Source organism: Amaranthus tricolor, chromosome 3 (genome assembly GCF_026212465.1).
Source record: "Amaranthus tricolor cultivar Red isolate AtriRed21 chromosome 3, ASM2621246v1, whole genome shotgun sequence".
NCBI lineage: Eukaryota > Viridiplantae > Streptophyta > Magnoliopsida > Caryophyllales > Amaranthaceae > Amaranthus > Amaranthus tricolor.
In genome coordinates, this window is record NC_080049.1 from 6,330,167 (window position 1) to 6,344,143 (window position 13,977).

At 33.7% G+C, this 13,977-nt stretch overlaps 1 protein-coding gene and 1 long non-coding RNA gene across 2 annotated transcripts; one reads left to right on the forward strand and one right to left on the reverse strand.

Moving 5' to 3' along the window:
* LOC130807274 (probable NAD(P)H dehydrogenase (quinone) FQR1-like 1) lies at nucleotides 1-2,879 on the reverse strand. The gene is made up of 4 exons (XM_057672429.1): nucleotides 2,594-2,879; nucleotides 1,365-1,458; nucleotides 592-854; nucleotides 1-489 (listed from the first exon to the last, which is right to left on the reverse strand). Exons 1-4 carry the CDS (start codon nucleotides 2,614-2,616, stop codon nucleotides 258-260), a joined length of 612 nt encoding a protein of 203 aa, XP_057528412.1. The 5' UTR covers nucleotides 2,617-2,879; the 3' UTR covers nucleotides 1-257.
* A 1,234-nt stretch (nucleotides 2,880-4,113) lies between these two features.
* Nucleotides 4,114-9,741, forward strand: LOC130807277 (uncharacterized). Its single transcript, XR_009040555.1, has 2 exons — nucleotides 4,114-5,494; nucleotides 9,283-9,741. It is a non-coding gene; the product is annotated as an uncharacterized LOC130807277 (long non-coding RNA).
* The last annotated feature ends 4,236 nt before the right edge of the window (nucleotides 9,742-13,977 follow it).

Consider the following 13,977-nt stretch of genomic DNA (forward strand, 5'->3'; position numbering starts at 1 on the left):
TATCCCCTTAAAACACCTCTCCGTTCAATACTGGTTAATTAGGTACAACAATCTATTGCTTAACATGTAGCCCAATAAACTTTATCTTTCAACAGTACAAAACATAATACAAGCATTTATTTATTCATAAATAAATTAAAAACGAAACAAAACCAACTTAAAAGGCACGGGAATAAAGAAGTGATCTAAAACAAATAATGTATGTTCCCAACGTGTATGAACCATTGTATATATGTAATTCTACGCATCATATGGACTTAAGCACTGCCCTTGAGCTTCTTAGTGATGGTAGCAATGTATTTGCCCTGGTGGAATGCCTGCTGCAATTCAAGCTCTGTAGGCTGCCTTGAACCATCTCCGGCGTACGTTCCAGCACCATACGGGCTTCCTCCCTTCACATTCTCCATCTCAAACATACCGGCACCAAATGTGTAGCCAATCGGGACGAAGATCATGCCATGGTGAGTCAACTGAGTGACAGCAGTCAAACTGTAACAAGTATAGAAAACCAAAGGTTTATGTAATTATATTCAGTATGTGCATTCTTCGGTAATGATAAAAGGTGTAAGAAATGAGTATCAGTGAACATACGCAGTAGTTTCTTGTCCACCACCTTGAGATCCAGTGCTAAAGAATATCCCAGCAGGCTTTCCAGCAAGCTGCTGAGTCCTCCAAAGACCGCCAGTGGAATCGAGGAAAGCCTTAAACTGGGCAGCCATCATTCCGAATCTTGTGGGGAAGCCAAATATGAAGCCATCAGCATCAGCTAGCTCATTTGGGGTAATGATTGGAGTATCGCTCTTTGGCGATGCACTCATCTTACCAAGAACCTCTTCTGAAAGTGTCTCAGGGACCTGTTCATTTCTCTCAAACAGTTAATTTTAACCAAATAATCCTGCAAGTGGGGCATGAAACTATCTACTATATTGTAGTATTTCAAACAGCGATAAGGCTGTTTGACAGAGTGTGAGGTATAGACCAAAAAAATGTCATTGTAAACCTATTTTTCAAACTTACGAGTTACGACACATTCTGTTGATATATGTTACTGCCTACAAGGTTTGATAAATCAATTATATTATAACGATAGTAATTATAAGGTTAAGAGCATAATCAAACAAATTGGTAAAGTACTAAGAAAACGATATAACAGTGGAAAAGATAAGGGGCCTCAAATAGAAAATTCAATGCTAATTTTCACATATGAAGTTTACAGGACAGTGTATCTAGCCTTCATTGGTAGTGTAAGGTGTATGTTCGACCAAACTATGCAGATAATGAGGGGGAGTAAGCCAGGCCCAAGTACAGATCGAATCACTTAAACAAACCAATCAAATAAGTCGCACAAGTACAGCTGAAATCACCTGCCAGAGAAGAGCATCTACACCTTCTACAGATGCAGCTCCTTTCTGGATCTCTTCTGCAAGCTTCTGCACGTGTCCATACATGGAGTAATATCTGAAAATCCAGACAATCCTTGTGTTAACACCCACTTCAAACTCTCAAAAGAACTTGAAAAATACTATTAATTTGAACCTCCTGGTGTTTTATCTCAGCTTCTGCTGTCATTAGGTACTTTTGCATCAAGTAAAAATTAGCATATTTCTCGGAATTCATATAGTTTGCAATGAAACAAAATTCTCTCAAAATGAAACATTTATATATCATGAAAAGCCATTCTCCAAGTAACTGAAAAAAGTTATAGACTGAGAACTCCTAACGGCTTAACTTAATCAAGGGCTAGAAGTTTCTAAGTGTCATACCAATGCCCGAGTATTAAGGATCGGACGTACACGGATATGTGAAGCAAAACGAAGAATTCAAGTAACAAAGCCTCAAAATAAGCATATTTCTAAGAATTCATCAACATTTCCGTGTTACCAAACAGAATATATACACCAATTAGGATTGAAAAATGCACCCGAAATTACTATAAAATCAGATGACAAAAGATAATTCAATTCTGCAATATACTTCTAAAAACAAGATCAATTCAAGTGAAAAAAATGTAATATATGAACCCCGAAAGTGCAACCAGAAATCAAGCATGATCTTCAATTGCACAATTCAGAAATGACGTTTATCAATATAATTACGTCGATCGCTAAGATGGATTGAATCACTATATCAAGCATCAAAACCCCAAAATGAATCATAGCAGCAAAATAAAGAAAAAAATAAAAGTTTAAGCCACTATCTTCTTATCATTGTTACAGAGAACCTACACTCCACCATTTTTACAAGATCAACTACTCGCGGCCATAGGTATTCAAATTGTGAATGAATCTTATCAAATACTTCAAATCAACAAATTATTTGATCACAAAACTCACTTAATTGATAAGTTCATTAACATTAATCAATGAGATCATATTTTAAAAAACAGTTTGTTTTACTCAATTGAAAATACAATAGATACCAAAAAACAAAAAAGCAAAAAAACAAAAAACAAAAAAAAGAAAAAAAAAAACTGATAACACAAGAGTTAGAAATTTTCGACCGATCAACATCACAATTAGAACAGCAAACAGTCAAATTTGCGCAAAACTTAAACATTAACTCAAAAAACTGGAAGAAAGAGAGAGAAACATACACAATATAAACTTTGGTAGCCATTGAAGTGATTTCTTGTTTGTTGTGTATGAGGACTGATGGAATTGAATTTGAAATGCGTTGACGAGAAAGGAATTGAAATGAGGATGATATTTATAGGAAAGAATTAGCCGCCCTTTAATTTAGAGTTTTATGAATGTATAGACTGCAAATGTAATTAGTACCTAATTCAATAAACGACGACGTCTCACTGAAGCTGCCTTCCTTTGAATGTGGAATTTAAGAAATCAGAAATGAAAATGATGCCATCACACTGTCACGCTTATCCTCGCCACCATCATGTTATTCACCGTCGCTTCTTTAGTAAGTTATATTTGGCCGTGATAATTCGTCACGTAATTTTACCGTGGTATATTTTTGTGGATGCAGGACAACCGTGAATTTAACCCCACAAACACAGTGTAAGAGGTTGACTTACACATACATTTAGTGAAGTTCATTGTTTTCCAAAATCATATGGTAGTAGAAGAATTATCCCACCCAATATATATATGCAAGTTCACAACCCACTATTTTATCGATGTTTTTTCCAACAAGCCAATGGAGTATTCTTGAATAGTATTATTTGTTGCAATAATTGCACACTAAAATAATACTCTATAAATTAAGTTTATATAAAACTTTTAACATGAACTTGTCATTGTAATGGGCAAAGTTGGTAGTTAGATGATTAATATGTAGGACATGCTTAATGTAAACATTATTAGAAAATTACACTTATATTCTTCTCATTTTGTATTTTGTACATGGATTGTTTCAATCATTTTACATCCTTTTCTAAAACTTATTCATACTTATTAACTTCATTTTTAAAATATGTCACATCACAAATTAATTTTTCTCTTCATTTACTACTAGATTTCCACCTTTTCTAAATAAAACACTTGATTTTACAAATGCAAATTTATGGGACAAAAAGAGTAATAATAATGCACTTTCTCTTTTGTCTCGCAAGTTATCTTATTTATTTTGACATAAAAATTAAAAAATTGAATACAATAGAGGATACCAGAGTAGTTAGAAATAAGAGAAATGACATCAAGCGTAAAAGTAGTTGAGTCATATTCAAATATAGAAAAAAACAAATTTATTAGGACATATTAAAATTAAAAATAAGGCCAATTAAAAAGACAAAGTGGGACATAAAAGTATATTGTTACTCCATTCGTTCTTTGAGTTAGCATCATTTGTTATATGATCCATCCCACTTATTTTGTATCATTTTTATTTTTAGATAATGACACGCAATTTTCTGTTTATCTCATTCATATATTTTAACCTTTTTTATTTTACTTACATAATCTACTCTCTATCTTGATTTATTATCAAATATCTATCTTTTTTCTTAATAAAAAACATCAATTTTTTTGCAACAAATTCAAAAAGAGAAAGTAGTATGCATTACATCAGCAATTATACCAGGCACTGTCATAAACATAGTTATACTCCCTTTGTCTAATTTTTTTTTTACTTATTTTTTTAGTTTGTTTTATTATATTTGTCCAATTTTTATTTTTGGTCATAATCCACGATTCCAAACTCCTTTGAATTTTATTCTGACATTTTTCTTTGGGCAAAATTGATGGCACAACGGGCTTAAGGAAGAGTCAACAATGGGAAAGCGTAATATTTAATAATTAAATTAGGAAACTTGATATTTATGAGAATATTATGTAAATACTAATTATTAATTTTTTTATGGTATTAGAGCCGATATTTATTCGGGTACTGGAGAAATCTCGGTATCATTATCTACAATAAACGCACCAAAAAGAAAAAAAAAACCAAACTTTACCAGATCTACTATGACGAAGACGAATGAGCAGCGTTTCTCTTCACAAATTAAATTGGTGCAACCTCAATGGTTAAATACCAACCGAATAAAATTGGTGGCCCAATATAATCAAGTGAAACCCCATAAATGGAAGATTCGGTTATCACGCAGGCGAAATGGAAGAGAAAATTACTTGACCAGTTGTTGGTGGCTCGGTGTTACGGCTCCAAGAATCGAAGGTGGTCAATTGGTGGCATCTCCAATCGGTGAGAGAAATGGTGGTCGACAGTCTGCTCTCCGTTGCTACACGTGGGTCAATAACCGGCAAAAGGGAAAAGATAAAAATCATTACCCAATTGGAGATAAGGGGACAGCGTTCGGATGCTAGTTTTTATTAATTCCCACCAGTCAAAACGATAAGGAGCAGCCATGGGATAATGCTATTAATGGAAAATGGAAGTCTTTGGGGATTTCTGCCAGTGAAGCTAATCTTTGTTTTCCAAATTGCATCCATTTCTCTCATTAACATATAATAACCCATAAGTCACTTTGACTTATTAAAATCGGGCCTAATTCCTTAAGCCCCACAAATGAATCCGATCATGAAATATATTCTGACCATAAGACTAATATGTTTAGTCTTCTTTGTCATAACTCAAAAAAGGGGGCATGGATATTTGATTGTCGTTCTACATATACAATGACATATGATCCCAGGAATCTTCTGGGATTATATGTCTGTGATACCCACAACTCATACACATATCTAAACTGCTAATGGGGAATGTGTTCGGGTTGAAAAAATTGATACTATTAAAATTTCTTCTTCTATTCATTTAAAAAATTGTCTCTTAATCGCTAACATATCATCATAAATTATTATTTATTAGTCAATTAACTAAAGAACTTAATTTTACGGTTTTGATGACTTCTGATGGGTGTATTGTGTAGGATGTTCAGACCGGGACAATCATTGGACGTGATACTGAAAAAGGAGGATTATATTATGTGGATGGGGTGGTTCAAAAAGGTCACACCTCGCTTTTTCACGGGTCTCCTGATCATAAATTATGGATATGGCACCACGTCTAGGTCATCCTTCCTCAGGTACTTAAAACGTCTTTTTCCTTCTCTTTCTAATTGCAATACATCTTTGAACTGTGAATCTTATGTCTTAGCCAAAAGCCATAAACACTCATATGCCCCTAGTTTGACTCATAGTATTAAACCGTTTGTTTTAATACATTTTGATATTTGGGGTCCTGCTCCCACTTGTGATACACATGGTTTCTCGTACTATATCATATATGTGGATGATTGTACTCGAATAAGTTGGGTTTATTTTTCGAAACACAAGTTTGAAGAATTTGATGTGTTTGTCAAATACTATCATATGATTTGCACTCAATTTCAAACTCAACCACAAATACTTTGGTCTGACAATGGGGATGAATATAAACATGAAAAAATTTATTTCTGACCATGGCCTAATCCACCAAACCACATGCCCCGATACCCCCAACAAAACGAGGTTGCTGAACGGAAAAATTGTATCCTTCTAGAAATTACCCGAGCCCTTCTATTTGAATCACATGTTCCCTCTCACTTTTGGCCAGAAGCCATTGCTACTGCCACTTAGTTGACCAACGTCTTCCCAAAAAAACTTTAAACTTCCAAACCCCTCTACATACCTCAAAACTCATATCCCTATTACTTCCTCCCACTTTACCTCCCCGTTTTTTTGGTTGTGTTGTCTATGTTCATCTCCCCAAACGGGAAAGGAATAAACTTGAACCTTGGGCTGTTAAATGTGTCTTTGTGGGTTATGGGGTTACTCAGAAAGGGTATCGGTGCTTTGACCCAATTCATAATAAGTTGTATACCACCATGGACTGTGAATTCTTTGAAGAGTCCTACTATTTTTCCCAGCTTGGTCCTCAAGGGGAGAGTGTTGGTGATGACCTAAGCTGGCTGACATATCCAATAAGGATGGACCCTCCGGAGCAAGTAGGTAACACCGTTGACACTACTACTGACCACATAGTATCTTCTCCTCAGATTACTCCAATCCTATTTGATAAGCATCCTAATGAGCCAGAGGTAACACCTAAACCTGAACTATTCTTTGATGATATGTCCGATACAGTGCCAACTGATGATGTGCTATTGTCTAATGATGTGCTTAATGATAATGATATGCTCAATGTTGAGATGCCATTATGGCTTTTGTCCCAAATGAAGGGGTTGGAGGCAGTCCTTTATAACAAAGAAAGAAGAGAAAAAAATTATGAGACTTGGATTATCATTACATAACCGTGATAATGAAATAATATTTTGAGAAATTAAAGGCACACATAAAACGTTAGTAAGTGCAAAAGTATGCGAAGAAACTGAAATTTTTAAAGAACCAATGTGAGTACTAGGTAAAGAGGAACCATCACCTATGATGAGAAGCCCCGCTATCAAGAAGCCAGGATTGAGGAGCATTATGTGTACACGTTGCTGCCATGTATGCTCGGGGACGATAACTAGTAGCAGTTAAAAAGCATGAGGAGATGGGAAGGAAGTTGTGGGAAAAGTTTGCTTAAATGCAGGACAATTTGAAAGATAATGACCTTTAGCCTGGCACCACTGACATGTTCCTTAAAAATGGGCAAGAAGAGGGTGGAGTCGGAAGGATCCCAGGGTTGTTGTTAGTAGTAGTATATCGTGTAGATGGTTTAGACGCCCTAGATGCAAAAGCAGCTGCAGGAATTTGAAGAGAGGTGGTGTGATCATTTTGTTGAAGAGATAATTCTTGATTAAGTAAATTTTCATGAAGTTTTGCAAAGGAAATAGGAGAATCTCGAGCATGTATACAGTCGATAATGGGTTTGTATTGGATTGGGTCAAGGTCATGGAGAATGATGTCAGTGACATCTTCTGGATCAGTGGTTTTACCAAGCAAAGCTAATTCATCAAAAAGAGTTTTAATTATCTGCATATGTTCAGTGACACTTTGGGAGGCAGATTTTGTTGTCTTACGCAATCGAAATTGCAATTGTTTGACATGTCCACGAGATGGGTTAGCATATGTGGAGGCTATGATATTCCATGCATCAAGTGAACTTTGAGCATTAGTAATAAGAAGAATAATGAAAGTAGACAGAGCACCAACAATGGCACTGAAAAGCAATCGATCTTGTCGATACCATTGGATATAGTCGGGATTGGGAGTAAAGCTATTTTCTATAGTAGGTTTTTGGAGGTGCAGGATAAGACCCATCTATAAATTTGTTTAGGTCTAAGCCAAGGAAAGTGCTTCAATTTGTGTTTTCCAGCCAATGTAATTTATAGAGGTAAGTTTGAGAGAATTAAGAAAAGTAACAAGGAAAAGGGAAGGGCCATTTTTGGATTAATAGGAATCATTTGATTAGTAAGTAGACATAATAAGAGAAGTGGAAAAGGTGACTTACTGTTGTGCGAAAGCAAGAAGATGAATCTTTAATCATTACCATTAAATTGTATAATTATGCAAATTTCATTCTTTTTTATCTCGTAATTTTTTTTTTATCTTACAATATTTGCAACAAGCTCGAACCCCAGTTTCATCTTTGTCAAAGTGATCTCATACCGAAGACCTGTAAGTTATTTATTCGACACGATTTTTACCCAATATTGACACTACTGAAATGGTAACTGATTTTTGTAGATTAATTGCTAAAAAACCAAAAATCAAAAAATCAAAAATATTAAAAGTTAAAATCAAAATCAAAAAATTAAACTTACTTGATTCTCTCTTTTTTTAACTTTTTATAATTTAATTTTGTATTTACTTTTTTATGCAAAATGACTTGTTATATAGGTAAGAGGTTGCCTTGTTGCATTTTTAGCAAGCATCTCTTATAGCTAGGATCATTCATATTTTAGCAAAAGTTAGAATTATTGTAGAAATCAGTAAAAAATTAGATTATTTTAGGTAATTTTTTTTAATTATAATCATAATTAGCGCAGTAATTCTTTATCAAATCTTCTTAAATCTTTTAAAACAACATTTTCTATATAATATATAAGAAAGGTGAAATGAAAATTTGATTTTAAAAAGTAAGAATCTATCAAGAAATGCCTATTGTCGTGAAAATATTCCTATTAACAATGGATAACAACTACTCTGTTTCATGAAAATAGCCTCATTTGTTTTAAATACGGACACTATACATTAATTATAGTAAATTAAAATAGTGAAATATTTAGAAACAATAAGATAAGAATATAAAAAGTAAAAGTGATAGAAATATATAAAAATTAAAAATCTAATATAGTTATAGAGACAAATTAAATTACAAAATCGGTTGCTCTAGGATGTGATGGTCTAATGACGAGACATATAGCCCAATCGACACAAATATAGTTTTTCACAATCTTGATCTATTTAAAGTCATAATTGATATCTTTGAGGTCAAAATAAATCTTTTAATTGATTATTTTAAGGTTTAAATTGATCATTTTTATATCAAAATTGAAAATTTATATAATAAAACAGCCGTGAACTCTTGATCATTCCAAGAGCATTCATCGAATCATTTGGCAAACATAACTTGAGATCAACACTTAATTCCTCCGCCGTCACATTAAGGGTAAGCTAACCTACAATTTTATTTTCAAGTACATTATGAACAATTGTTGTTGAGGGAAGAGCGGTATCACTATTATTAATCGATGATTAAAGATACAAGTACTTTTATATTCCATTACAACCATCATGTTGCATTTAATAAGAATACTTGTAATTGTGCATGTTTTAACACTATTATTGATAGTGTTATTAACCATTTATTTATTATTTAAAATTCATCCATAAAATAATAAAATAATATTAATTTATTAATTTCGTTATGAAATTGTGAAATATTTAGGTACAAATTGCGTCCAAGTTGTGACAGAAAATTGAACAAATAAGTATGGTGGATGATCAAGTAGGAACTCAAGCGCGGAAAGTTCCAATTTTCAACTTAAAATATCAATCCTATACACTTTAGTTCAACTATATTGATTTTGATGTTGGTCAACATGTACTCTTGTGTTTTTATGTTGAGAGTGGGGATGGTAGCGGGTCGGATCGGGACCGGATCCAAGTGGATCTGGATTCCGATTCGTTTCTAAAGAAGGACCCAGATCCTGATCCGGATCCGCAAGTCTAATATGTCCTGACCTAGATCCGGATCCATGGATCTCACGGGTCCAATATCGAATCCAGGTCCAAAACAGCTCTAAACTTATTTTGCGTATTTGATTGAATTTTGGTTCGTGTTGCGATAACAATAGAGTTTTAGACTTTAATTAATGATAATAATACATAACATTATTAATTAAAACCTAAAGTCCATCCAATAAAATTGTACAACAATAACTATTAGACATAGGGATGCAAACGGGGGCGGGGCGGGTATTGGAATTCCCATCCTCATCCCCATCCCCATCTATTAATGTAATACCCATTCCCGTCCCCAACCCCGCGGCGGGTATAATTTTTTTCCCCGTCCCCGCCCCGATGGGTTTGTACCTAAAACCATCCCCGCCCCACCACCCATCTAAAGTCTCAAACAAACATATCCAAAAATACATGTCTAAAACAAAGGTATTTCAACATCAACTCAAAATCATCCAAAGTAAATCAATCCAGAATAATCTCATCACTATCCAATTTCATTTCGCATTCCCATCCCCATCCCCGCGGTGGGTATGAATTTTATACCGGTACCTGCCTCATGACCCATCAAACCGGGACCCATCCCCGCCCCGATGGGATGGGAATGAGACGAGTCCCCTATTAGACCCGCCCCGCCTGCATCCCTAATTAGACATGGTAACAGAAAGTTATACTTCAAAGATGAATTGATGATAAGTTTCTGTCAAAATCTTTTTTATTACAAACCTCACGGTCAATGAAGGGCAAGAACATAATCATCAAAATGTCAGATGCTACTATTTTGCTATCATGATTTTGTGTACTAGTTTGAAAGCAACACACTTGACTGCTTTAGCTTTTCTTAAGCACCGATGATGATGCATGGATTGGATTTTGCTATATCTCAATATATAAATGGAATTGGTTATTTTAAAAATAAAATGGGTCTCTTGGCTCCATAGATCCAGGTTAGGATATTTTTTGAGACCCGGATCTATTGAATTTATCTGGATCCAGATCCGATCCGGATCCGACGCGTGCAATGGATTCAGATCTGCCAAAACAGATTCGGGTCCACGAATCTAGGTCGGATCCAGGATCCGTTGCCATTTCTAGTTGAGAGTTTCAAGACCTAATAAAAATGAAATTGCACTCTTCTGTTTTAGACTCGGACTTTAAAGTCCTATAAAAAAACAATCTTAATAAAAGTCAAATTATAAGTGTCAACAACTAGGCCCGTTACAGACCCTGTCTAAGAGTTGACAATTACTTTATGTTTTTAAGAAAAAATGTGAATATTTGAGAATAAATAAAAAAATATAGTAAATTATACGGATGAAATTAAAAAAATAAAATATAAATAAATTATTTTAAAAAAAGGATAAACTATTATTTTAAAAATAAAAATAATGCAAAATAAGTAGAACATAACAAAATAAATAAAAGGACTTACTAAATTAGCAACGGAAAGAGTACATTTATTACTAAATTTTGCTTTCATTCTGTTTTACCCCAAAACAGAGGAAAGTATCATTAAACTCAACTCATTATTTTCTAATAAATCCGTCTCATAAGTCACAAGTTTTAATTACTAAGCACCCCAGCTGATATTAGTAGTAATAGGGAATATTTATTATAATATATAATAGTCAAAATTTGTTTGACATTTAAAAAGCGAATGAGATCTTATATTAATATCTAAATTCACCCCGAGTTGTAGAACCCGCGAATTAATTTCGACGTGTCAATATATATAAATATATTGACAATTGCTTATTGCTTTGTGCTCCAATTGAATTAGTATTTAATTTTGATTAATTATGTCAATTTCAAATAACTCTACAACCAAAAAGTCTTGTATGAAATAGCCAATAATCAATCAATTTTTCTAATTGATTAATTTGATAAAATATAAGTAATTAATTTAAGATTATAAATAATCAATTTATGACTATAAAAAGTAACAACTTTGAACTTTTTAGTAATCATTTGAACCAGTCTAATATAGAAATAATTATACCTCTACACTGTTTTATTTGAGAATTTATACTCTACCCATTATTAATATTATCGATCAACATTAAAAAATAACAATTTTAGAACTCAAAAGCCAAAAAATAAGCCATCAATAGCAAAATTAATTCAATTCTATCAATAACCAGTCCCAAAGAATCATAATCAATTAATGATTATTTTTAATTTATAAGTGATCTTTAAGACTAAAAAATATCACTTCAAAATGATAAATAGTTACTTTTAAATTCAAAGTGATTATTTTTAAAACACTAAATATATATTAAATTAGTTCAATAAAAATAATTTTTATTGTAATATCATTTTATTTGAGAACTCACAAATTTTTAAATCAAACAGTTTCACTATAAAACGTACCTCATAAAGTTAAATAGCTAATAATAATTTGGAAAATTTACCCAGAATAATCCAATCTATTTACGATTTTCCTACAATAATCCCAACTATTAATTAACCATGAATAATCCCAACTATTGACTCACTTAACCTGTGCTGTTGTTGCTCTTGTTTTTACCGGTGCAGCAGGTAATTTTCTGCCCGTTAGTCCTCTTCCACCTTCTTCATTCCCTTTATATTTTGAAGACCTCCATTGATGGAGAAGCAGCAACAACTTCTTAATCTTTCATTTTTTTTAACTTTCCTTTTCCATCAAATTAATCCCTAATTTTTTTCATGAAAAGCATCACTTATCCAATTGTTCTTCAAGTAGGAGTTCAATTCCAAGGGAAACTCCAAGATGTAATCATGGTGTGAATGCCAAACTACAAACTGCTAGAAATGGGTCGCGAATTGGACATCGGTTTTATGGTTGCAATCTATGGCCTGTAAGTTAATATGAACTTCAAATTTTGATTTAATTTGTAAAATTGATTTAAATTAGGTCTAATATTTGACTTTGTTGTTTGTAGGATTTAAATTGCAAGTATTTTAAGTGGGAAGATGACATAAAGAAGGAAGATTCATATGAAGGAGCACAAGGATTAGAAGGACAAATTACTTGGTTGCTTGAAAAAAATGCCAAATTGAAGTTGAAGAATGAAAAACTAAAAGAGAGTGAAGCGTTTTTAAAGATAGAACTTGCTAAATATGTAAATGCAACAAAAGCTTTAGAATCAATGTATTGACGTTGAATTTAAATGAAATATGTTGTGCAAAACAGCCTTGTTAACATATTGCATTATAACTACCATCAAAGTAGTACAAAATAGCCTTGTTCAATACATTACATACGGCTTTACCTCCTTAATATCCAACATCTTACATACTAGTTTTGTGCAAAACAACACCTTCAACACATTAACCTTACATACTAAATTTTTCCAAAAATACACACTGCATATTACATTCCCAAAAGCTCATAAGTGTTTGAATAAGTAGTTACATTACAATCAAACTACTATCAAACTACACATTCATCATTGGTTTGTTGCGGATGCCTGAGTTAAGATAATATTTTGTGTGGATTGGCTTTCTTTTCGCGGTCTACCCCTTCCTCGTTGACTTACTGTTTCGGTGGTAGTAACTGAACCATGTGTACTTCCTTTACTACGACTACTAATCACTGAACCACCTCTACTTCCTTGACCTGTTTGAATCCTTCTACCACCTCTTCCTATTGCACTTGGATTTGCAGATAAATCATGATGGGATGGACGCGATGGTTGTGATTGTGATGTTGTAGGATTTGCTTCATGTCTTGGTCTTCCTCTACTTCTTTTCAATGTTGGTTCTTGATTTTCAACGGATTTGCCTTTTTCAGGGCACTTTCGTTTGTTGTGCGTAGTGGATTTACAAATGCCGCAGCTCATTTGCATGCCATGTCTACTGAGCTTCCCTGGTTTCTTTGGGTCTTCATGAGGACTTTTTATTCTACTCTTTCTTGGTCTTCCAGGACCAATTTTTATTGGAGGTGGATCAATAAGCGCATCAACTTTGGGCCAATAACGCTCCCCTACACAAGGAGCTATGCTTCCTCCGTAAGCCCTCACGTATGCAGCTTTTGTGTAAGATTCATCCACATAGGACTTCACATCTCTATGCAAGTAACATATGGCAGCAACACCATGGCAACAAGGTATCCCTTTTAGATCCCATTTTCTATAAGTGCACGACCTTTTTTCGATATCTAGTTGCAAAACATCAATGTGGTGAGCAATTTGGAAAACAGCAGGTGTTGATGGCAGTACAGTACAATTTGAAGCTTCTTCTTTCTCTTTGTCTAACAAAGCTTGTATTTTTGGACATAAAACTCCACTCCATTTAGTTGCACATTGTTCCTTCTTCGTAGCTAGTCTCTTCATTAACATAGTCCTAATGTCATCAAGCATGTCGATCAAGTGTTTTGATCTTGTATGCATGATATAGTTGTTGAACGTTTCTGCCATGTTAC